Source organism: Melopsittacus undulatus, chromosome 12 (assembly GCF_012275295.1).
Source record: "Melopsittacus undulatus isolate bMelUnd1 chromosome 12, bMelUnd1.mat.Z, whole genome shotgun sequence".
Taxonomy (NCBI): Eukaryota; Metazoa; Chordata; class Aves; order Psittaciformes; family Psittaculidae; genus Melopsittacus; species Melopsittacus undulatus.
In genome coordinates this window covers 8,324,402-8,334,460 of record NC_047538.1, presented here as the reverse complement: position 1 = coordinate 8,334,460, position 10,059 = coordinate 8,324,402, and the positions used below count along the sequence as shown (strand labels likewise).

The 10,059-nt window shown below is 53.0% G+C and overlaps 2 protein-coding genes across 2 annotated transcripts; one reads left to right on the top strand and one right to left on the bottom strand.

The window, feature by feature from the left end:
• The first annotated feature begins 2,251 nt into the window (after positions 1 to 2,251).
• Positions 2,252 to 4,584, top strand: CCDC27 (coiled-coil domain containing 27). Its single transcript, XM_034068418.1, has 6 exons — positions 2,252 to 2,369; positions 2,813 to 2,943; positions 3,062 to 3,136; positions 3,395 to 3,607; positions 4,168 to 4,272; positions 4,388 to 4,584. The coding sequence occupies exons 1-6, from the start codon at positions 2,252 to 2,254 to the stop codon at positions 4,541 to 4,543; spliced, it is 798 nt and encodes a 265-aa protein (XP_033924309.1). The 3' UTR covers positions 4,544 to 4,584.
• Positions 4,585 to 4,883: 299 nt separating this feature from the next.
• Positions 4,884 to 9,888, bottom strand: LRRC47 (leucine rich repeat containing 47). The gene is made up of 7 exons (XM_034068576.1): positions 9,252 to 9,888; positions 8,421 to 8,867; positions 7,717 to 7,833; positions 7,388 to 7,503; positions 7,090 to 7,192; positions 6,576 to 6,665; positions 4,884 to 6,183 (listed from the first exon to the last, which is right to left on the bottom strand). Exons 1-7 carry the CDS (start codon positions 9,885 to 9,887, stop codon positions 5,956 to 5,958), a joined length of 1,737 nt encoding a protein of 578 aa, XP_033924467.1. The 5' UTR covers position 9,888; the 3' UTR covers positions 4,884 to 5,955.
• Positions 9,889 to 10,059: the final 171 nt, after the last annotated feature.

Genomic DNA, 10,059 nt, shown 5'->3' with positions numbered 1-10,059 from the left:
ACCACACACTCCCACCGCGGCAGGAACGGCATCTTTGGCAAACGAGTTATTCTTGGAGCTGTGGTTTCCTTCTTTGTCTGGTTGGTAACACAATAAAAGCACACGTGGGAATTACATCTGGCAACCAAAGTCTTGCTTCTATGATAAGGGTCCTCCTAAACCAGTGTAAACCTCAAAGGGCCTCAACCTGCTTTGCTTCATCAAGCAACCACAAAGCTGGGAGCTGCAGCAATCTTCATCCTTAAGACACAGCTTTGAGTCTGGAGAATTACACCGTTAAAAGCAATTTCCAGGAGAGAATTGGCTTTAGTTATAGATGTCACCCCTATTCCTAGTTCTAGGAATACGTATTCCATCTGTAGGAGCTGGAAACTGATTGAACTGCAGGATCTCGAGAGCCAGAAATGTCATTTACAAACTAACACTCGAGGCAAGAACCTTATTTTAATACAATAGAAACAGCTTTCGAAAGCTTTGGGAAGTGGTGTGTGAGGAACAGCCACAACATCTACCTCTGGAGGTTATTAGAGACACAAGCAGGCAACTTCCAGCACGTAGCTGGAATGAGGCAGATGGTTCCACATCCTCCCAGGGGCATTCTGTTGCTTGCACATCAAGGCGTTACCACACATTAGAATACTGCAAACTGCACCTTCTCTAACGACAGCAGCTGCAATTACCTTCATTAAAACTGCATTCCCATTGAAAACCCAGCAGCTTCCAGGTTTACGGTTGGTTTAAATGAGTCTGGAAACCTGGAGCGTGTCAGCTTGGCATAGTGCTCAGTAAATTCACATCTTTAACTGGGCTGAGATCAACAGGGAAGTGCCAGGGAAATACAGAGCCATGGAATGGTTTGTGTTGGAAGGGACCTTAAAGCTCCTCCAGCTCCAACCCCTGCCACAGGCAGGGACACCTCCATTGGAGCAGCTGCTCCAAGCCCCATCCAACCTGGCTTTGAGCACTGCTGCTGCTCAGAGAGAACCTTCTATAAACAGGCCAAGTTCTGTACCTCCCCAGAGAAGCCATTACTAATGGTGGGGAAGTGAGACTTCAGACACCAAGACCCCATCTACAACCTCTTGAGGAACTCAGCTTCTGTTTCACTAGGCAGCTCTTTCCACTGGCCCACGATGGAGCAGTTGTCATGGCTACTGTGGCTCTTACACACTCACTCTTCTCAGCTGCAGTATAAAGTGCACAGGTCCACAATAAACAACCACAAGATTGATTCTTACCTGCATGCCAGTGAAAACAGTGTCTGGTGAACAGCAAACTGACATAATCCATGCTGTGCACTGCACCATTGTAAAGGATCCCACCTGGAAGAAGCAAAACCAGGTGTTAAGGGTTCCACATTGAAACCCCCCCAGTGAACAGGCATTTCTGAACTTCAGGTCCCCACAGACACCTATGCTAAAAGCAAACACAAAAATGCAACAGACTGGTAAAGAAAATGCCATGGACTGAGCTCTCCATACAAGGTTACATTCAGTTGAGTGCTACCAAATCCTCAGCTGAGGTCCAGCCTCATGGAGGCTACGAGTGCAGCTCCTCTTTGTCCAGCCTGCTTCAAGGCAGTGTCAACCCTCATGTAGAAGGTGGCAAGCACCAAGGGGTGACTGGTGGAGGTGTCAAGCACAGAGGGGTGACCGGTGGAGGGTGCTGAGTCTCCCCTGAGGGTGTCCATGCTCCTGGGGGAGCTGTTGGCAAGGTGATTGTGGGGAACCAGCAGCTTGTGACAGGGAGGCAGAGAAGGAACCATGCTGTAGCTGATGCTGGTGAGGATGAAGGATGGTCTGGCAAGCAGCATGGGTACATCGAGCTGCAGGGTGGCAACATCAGGACCTGCGTAGTGGGGTGAGACAAAAGGGTCTGGGATGAGGCTCTGTGATCCCCATGGAGAGGTGCCACGGTCCCAGCACTCACCGGAGCAGCGTGGAGCTGGCAGCGGTTGCCATAGCAGCAGCTGGAGGAGGGATGCTCAGGGATGCGGTAGCGGTGCAAGGATGCGCAGTTCAGTGTCTCCATCCCCACAGCCCCACTCCCTGGACCTGCTGCTTCACTGCCAGCCCTGAGCATTCAGCCATGGGGCCGGGCAGGGGCCTCTCCTCCTGCCCATGGTGCAGCCCCGGAAGCGGAAGGTGCAGCCAAGCCGTTACCAGGCAGCACCGGGGAAGGAGGCAGCCACTGCGGCGGTGCCGGCACCACAGAGCACCGGGGCCCTGCACCTCGGCCCCAGCCCCTCGGGATGGAGGCAGCCCCCGAGGAAGCCGTGAGGGGCAGCAGGGCCTGGCAGGAGCCCATCACCGAGCAGGAGCTCCGTGAGCAGCTGCGGAGGGCAAGGGATGACTACAGCATGGCCACAGGTACCGGGCAGGCATCCAGAGCACAGCCGCATCCTTCATCCTCACACCACTGCTCCAGCTGAGAGCAAGTCCTGGGTTAGGCTCTCATGGGCACAAAACTGACCTGAAGGCCACTTGCATTAATACCACTCAGTCTCCCCCTCCTCACACTATAAAACCCAGCCAAGAGTGTCCCAAGCACCATCCTGGAGCATCCAGCAGCACTTCTGCATGCTGGCAGACCTGTTACCAGCTCTAGCAGGTCCCAGAGCAGCACACAACAAGGTTGGTTTAATATATGTCAAAGTACTGCAGAATGCATCACCACGGCTGCAGCATTAACTTCACCCTTTCTGCATTCAGACGGTCACAGCTGCAGCTCTGGGTGTGCTTACCTGAAGGAAGGAGCTGTGCAGCCACAGGCAGGGATTCATTTGTGTAAGAGTCCTTCTCTAACCCTACAGGAACCATCTCCTCCTTGCAAAGACAACTGGAGATCCAAGAGTCCCAGCTCCGGAGAGCCAGATCTGAGACCGAAATGCTCCAAAAGCAGCTCAGAAAGCAAGAAAGCCACTTACAAGACATGTCTGCCAAGGTACCACCTGAGGGCAAGGTGCCCATCCTCGGGGATTCAGGCCTCAGCTCCCCTCCTCCTAGACAGGAGGTGTCCCCGTGAGCTGTGAAACTGAAGGGTAAAATAACTTCTTCTTCAGCTTTGCAGTCTGAGAGAACAGAAATGTGAAGAAATGATGGTGACAATAGAGGAGGAGAACCGCAGCCTCCAACAGGTAAACTCAGTGCAAAGCTGCTATAGGAAATGCTTGCATTAGGTGCTTAGTTGTGCTTGTTTCAGGCTCAGGGGGAGTTTGTCACTTCAAACCCCTACTCAACCCAGAAGTGACAGCAGCCACCAGTGCTGACAAGGCTGTCAGTGTGCAGGCTCTGCCCAGGAGATAGAAACAGCGCTTGGACCAGACACAGGGAGGATGCAGCCAAACCCACTTGTTCCTTCCTCACAATGGGGCTTGGTTTCTGGATCTCTTCAGGTCATCACGGAACAAGAATCCAAGCTGGCTGCACAGAACAAGCTCATCAATGAGCTCCAGGAGACCGTGAGCCAGCTGCAGACAGAGGCACGCTCCAACCGGTACCACATCCGCAGGCAGCAGCAGCAGCAGGAGGCAGCCCAAAGGGAGGTTAAGACCCTGCAGCAGAAGGAGCTGCAAACTCGTGTGGCACTGGAGCTCATCACCAGCAAGGTAAGTGTGGCCTCCACGTCAGCATCCTCCCTCCAACCATTACAACCATTACAAGCAAACATGAGAGTGTGGAGGCATTACTCTTGGGCAGAAGCACAGCAGGAGGAACACAGCCACAGGGCCACAGGAGGAGGAACTTCATCCATTTTCTTCCCAGCTTTGTGGCATGTCACTCCTGCATCACTTACAAAGCAAACAGGCCTGGAAGGCCAGAAGCCCTTGAGAAACTCGAGTTCAGAACAGTTACATCACCAGGTTTCTAACAGCCTTCTGGATTCAAAGTAAAAGGTATCACCTTGAAGCCATTTCAGGGGGGCACAGGGTGGCAAGCACAGAGCCCAATACCCGGGTAAGAGACTCAGTCCACCCCAAAACACATCACTGCAGTACTTGCAACAAAGGCCACTCAAACCACCTATAATTTCACACAAACAGGCCTTTCACGTCACCCTTCACCAGTGCTGCGCCCAAGTCTAACAGGTAGTCTCTGTAAATCCCTATGAATACCACAGAACTGTATATACACACTCAGCACACCCATTCTCACCTTTTATCACCAGTTTGAAAAGTATCGAAACAAAATAATCCAGGCTGCATTCAGCACAGCAGGCATCAAACCTCCCCAGGCAGAGATCACGGACGAGGAGGTGCTGGAGGCAATGCAGGTACGTGGTTCATGTGAGCTCTGCTCCCAGCAAGGGCCTGATGAGGTAAGGGATCACTGCAGTGCTGCTCTCCATCCAGGGCATTCCCACCTCTTTACACACTCCTCATTTGCAGAAGATCATTAATGAACGGATCGAGTTCCATCAGATGCTCAAACACAAAGGGGTCAGAGTCCCGTCGCTCTATGGCACCGACACCGCTGCATCACCTACTAGCAAGGGAAGGAGAAGGAGCAGTGCAAGGCAGCAGCGTAACACCCCTGAGAAGTAGCCCTGATGGCTGAGCACAAAACATCACCAACGGCAGGCTCCTGTTCCATGTACTAACGAATTAAACTCATCCTCCTGAAACCCAAGTCCTGCAGGAATCTCTCATTCAGTTGTTTTAACCAATTCACAGCACAAATCACTGTAAAACACGGGGGTGTAGAAACACTTGGCTTCACAGGGAAGCTCAAAGCACTACTAAGGACTACTTGGCTACAGCTAGAAAGCACTGAGTTCTCATTTTTGCAGTGCTCAATAGCTGCTTGGGCAAGGTTGTATGGTTCCATGACTGGAAAACTCACCAGTGCCAAAACCCATCAGTGCCCAAACACATGACAGTGACATGACTGTAAGAACTGCTTTATTGTCTCATTCATATGCGAGTCCCAACACATGATGTATTTGACACAGTCTCTCCAAGTTCAGTTAGAGCTCTGCAGCATCACTTTCAACAGCACAAAACTCCATCTCTAGGTCACCATTGCTTACGGTGAGGCTTGCACTCATAAGGTGGTAGCCTGGATGTAGCTGTCACCCACTCCAACCACTGTAACTACCTGCGTGCTACCACTCTTCACATGGTAGTGTGAGAGAAAGCACTCTGAGCATGAGTGCTTGTACTCTGGGGAAACAAAGAGCTTTAGTAGTGTCAACACTAAGCAGCATCAGCCCTCTGAGTGGAAATGAACTGCACAAGCACGAATGAATTCGGTGCTCCATCAACAGTTAACCCAATGGGTATGCAACAGGGCCACTACAATTGGTGCTTCCACGTGCATGGGCGATGGCTCTGCAGTGCACTGAGACACACAAGCCCCTGCACTCAATTCAACTGACTTGGCTTAGAAATGGAAGCTGTGTTAATGTATGAACACAGAAACCATCACTTTAAAACTCACTCCTCAAGTTCTGACAGCAATTACATTGTCACAATTACTCCAGATAGGAAATCACACTGAATGAGATGTTAGCAAAGCTGCCTGGCATCCCATCCTCAGTACGGGAGTGCAGCATGTGGCTGTTTCAATGCTGTCACCAACTGATTTCTCAGTTTAGCTGCCAAAATAACAATCCAGCTGAAACACACCAGGAAGAAGCAGAGATCCAGCAGAAAAACACGACTGCATTCACATTACAGATGCTAAGACACAATGGTTTTCTCTACAAGTGAACACATTCTGACTTCCAGCTTCTTCTCTGCCTTTCAGTTCTCCCTACCTAGTCACAACACCGATGGCTATTAAGGCTGAAGAAACACAACCCTGCTTGCCACAGCCTAGCACATGTCCCAGTAGCAGGCAAGATGCACTGCATCTTGTCCTTACAAACCCAAACCACCTCACTGCATACAAGCTGCATTGTTGAATATGGTAAAAAAGAAAGGAAATGGAATCATTCTGTGAGCTCTGACAGCTGCTAACGTATTACAGTGAGGAGAGAGGACACTGTGCTTAGGTCAGTTTTGGAAGGATAAAGTACTTTCAAGTTTCCATCTGTGTCCACCACTCGAACCTGCTCCACAAGCATCGGCTGAGCGTTCTGGCTGGGGTTCAAAGCTGCTGGTCCACAAAGAGCATCAGATTCGTTATCTGAGCCTGAGTCTTCCTTGTTTTCCAAGGTCGATCTGTTCAGTTCTGCAATCTTCTGTTAAAAGCAATACAGAAAACAAGATTAATTCTGTGGCTGAGAGCAACTCCAGGCTGCTTCCAAAAGAGTTTGTTGGCAGCGACTGAAGCCGTAAGAGCACAAAGAAGGGCACAAAGAAGGGAAGGTGTTCAAAGACAAACCCTACATTTCTAATTGTGGCAACACAATGTTATTTACCTGGGTGAGGTAATCAGGAGATGAGAATATGAAAACCTTTTGTGATGTGGAGATGGAAGGGTGCAAAAGCACGGAAGCAAGGATGGGAGAGTAAGTGAAGGAGAGGGAAGAATACTACAACTAAACTAAACATCAGCTTCTGTGTTCTTAATGCATGTAGGCACTACGCATTCTGTTGGGAACAGACAGGGTTATTTTCCTGAGCTACTTACCAGAATTAGTGTGTCCATGACATCTTTGCATATCTGTAAGCTGGTATCACTTGTCACCTCCAGAAACAGATCCCGGGTGTCTTTCCTGATCTGGAAGGATGTCACAGGTAAAGTGAGTGAGGATGGGAGCACATTCACAGTCACTTGGCAACGCTTCATGCACAAACTGAACAGAAGATGCTCATTCAATGCAGCTGGAAGGTAAGTGCTGCCTTGCTTTACAAGTCAAACACCATACTCTTTGCCCTCCAATAAAGCCATCGCTGCAAAGGCAGGCGGTGCCTTTGGAACAGAGCTCTGGCCAGAGGCTGCCACATCAGCAAAGGTGGAAATGCCACTCCCAGATCCAGCTCAAGCTAACCACCTAGCAGGCAAGACCCAGGTTTGGAGATCTGTATTTGGAATGCCATCAAAACTGTCACAGATTTGGGCATATCTCTGCATGTGGAGCTCAATCTCAGTGGAAAAAAAACCCTCACTTTAATTGTGATCAACACATTTCCACTAACAGTACCTTTGTCTTCTCACTGTTGGTTATGGGTGGGAAAGAAATCACGACCCCTTCAGCATCCACCAGACAGGGGTAGTTGTCTTTGCCATCCAGTAACTGGAGATACCTGCCAGGAAAAGTAAAGCAGCAGAGTGGGCAACTGAACCAGCAGCAGGATGCAGCAGCACAAGAGTGTGACAACACCGAATGAGGGTGTTCCTGGTCCACCATGGAGGAAAACCAGGAGTCAGAACATGGAGATTCAGTAAAGGTGTATCACGGTACTACAGCTGAGGAAAGCCACAGGATGTCACACACTGACCTATGCAATCCAGAGACATTCTGACGCTTCTTCTGCTTCCTCTGCTCCTCAGCTTCCAGCTGTAGCTGGCGGAGAAGATCCTTTGCCTTGATCTCCTTTCGACCCAGAGGTGTTACCTACACCATACAGAACAAACACCTGAATTTAAGAGCCACTCAGCCACAAGGGTTATTCAAACTTCTGTAAGCAAGACAACAACTGAGTTTAAATCTTTGTGTGAGCTACAACACCCACTGGAAAACCATTTGCTAGCACTAATTCCATTCTGTACAGCTCCAGAAGACAAAAGGGAACCAAGTGGAAAGGCCCATGGATGCTACTGGCCCTACCTTCAGCATGTCAGGAGGCTGAACATCATACATCAGAGGAGCTTTGATCAGCTGCAGGTCATGGGTGGCAATAGTGGCCACTGTCCGCTTTTCACAGATGTCTTCATGCAGTTTAGTCTGAAACAGAAAGAAACCTTTCAAAGCAGATCCAAAACATCCACCTGATTTATTCCTCAGAATTAGTCTTTGCAGATTCTTCTGTATTTAACATTTGTAGCTACTCAAGTAACTCTTTTTGCATTAAACAGAATCTTTCTACATAGCAATTTTACCTGAATTGCAACTGAAATGTAAAGACAGTCAGTGTAACCCATGGTTTTAAACCAGAAAAGCATCACAAATACAGAGCCTTGTAATCTGAAAGCACCTAACCTCAGGGGTGACAGGCTGTGGTTACCATACCTGCTGGTTTCAGCACAGAGCAGGGAACCTGGAGTCAAACCAAGGTACTTCTAATGTGGATGTGGGCTCATTAATAGCTCTCAACAGGTTCCACAGCACCAACAAGCTGCTATGACAGAGCAGATGCACTCGGCGTGTGTGCTCATCTCCCTCTCATGGGAACACCTGAGCTCCTACTGGGTTCCTATGGAAACCCAGTTCTGCTCATTGCAGAGGGACCGGGCAGCAGCTGCTGCACCCTGACCAGCTCCTGGGTGACCAGCTCCCTCAGAGCTCACCTAACACAAGGCTGCAGCACTGACCTGTGCCGACAGGAACCTCTTCAGAGCGTTCCCTGGCTTTAAGTTCACTCCCCTCAGCACGCAGCACACGATGAAGGCTCGAACATCCTTGGTACCCGGGCTCACTCTGACCACCAAGGGCGCTGGGTTGTCAGAGACGTGCAGAACCTTCACCAGCAGCTTGCTTGCCTCTTCCACCTCGTCCTGCTCCCCGTCCCCACCATCCTTCTTCTGCTGCTTCTCCCTCTTCTTCTTCCTGGCCTCCTCTCGGGTGTTCTCGGCCTTCCCCTTCCCGCGGCCCCCAGCCCGCAGGTAGTCCAGGATGGCTTTAGTCTGGCAGCCATTGACCATCTTCTCCAGCCGCTTGTCCTTCAGCTGGTTGCCCCTGAAGTTGGCTTCCTTGAGGCGGGGGCAGTCGGCCAGGGCAGAGGGAAGCTCCCGCAGGTGGTTGTTGGCCACATCCAGGCTCTGCAAGGGACAGAGATGGGGGGGGTCAGCGATGGGGACCCGGGTGGGCTCTGTAAGGGACAGAGATGGGGGGTCAGTGATGGGGACCCCGGTGGGCTCTGTAAGGGACAGAGATGGGGGGGTCAGTGACCCGGGTGTGCTCTGTAAGAGACACAGATGGGGGGGTCAGTGATGGGGACCAGGGTGGGCTCTGTAAGGGACAGAGATGGGGGGGTCAGTGATGGGGATGCGGGTGGGCTCTGTAAGGGACAGATGGGGGGGGTCAGTGATGGGGACCCGGGTGTGCTCTGTAAGGGACAGAGATGGGGGGGGGCCAGTGATGGGGACCCAGATGGGCTCTGTAAGGGACAGAGATGGGGGGGTCAATAATGGGTACCCCAGTACCTTCAGTGCCGCCAGGGCAGCGATGTCAGCTCCCAGCTCCTCCACCTCGTTGTCCGCAGCCTCCAGACGGCTGAGCAGGGGGAAGGGTCCTTCGGGGCCGTCGGGCGGGGGCAGGAGCCCCCCGGGCAGCGCCCGCAGCCGGTTCCCGGACAGCAGCAGCGCCTGCAGCTGCGGCGCCGCCCGGGCCAGCCCCGGGCCCAGCTCCCGGAGCCGGTTCCGGCTCAGGTTGAGGCTGCGCAGCTGCGGGAAGGCCGCGGCAGCCCCGGGGGGCTCGGTGCCCACCGCCCCCCCCAGCGCCGCGGGCAGCGCCTCCAGCCCGTTCCCGGACAGGTCAAGGACCCGCAGCTCCGGTAGGACCCCCCCCAGCCCCGTGCCCAGCCCCGCCGGGCCCAGCGCGTTGCCGCGGAGCACCAGCGTGCGCAGCGCAGGCAGCGCCGCGGCCAGCCCCGGGCCCAGCTCCCGCAGCGCCGCGCAGCCGCTGAGCTCCAGCTCCCGCAGCAGCGGCAGCGCCAGCAGCGCCGCCGGCAGCCGTCCCCCCTCCGCCGCCACCCGCTCCGCCACCGCCGCACCGGGCAGGGTCAGCTCCCGGCGCCGCTCCCGGCCCGCGGCCTCCAGCTCCGGCCACGCCGCCGCCATGCTGCCCGGGGAGGGGCCGCGCCGGGGCCGCCGAGCCCCGCCGGAAGGGGCCGGACCGGGGCCGGTCTCTGGGGTGCGGGTGGAACCCGAGGGGGTTTTTCCTTGCAAACAGCGAGAGCATCGTTAAAGGCTTCGTCTGCATCCGCTGCTGTGCTGGCATCAGGCAGGTCCT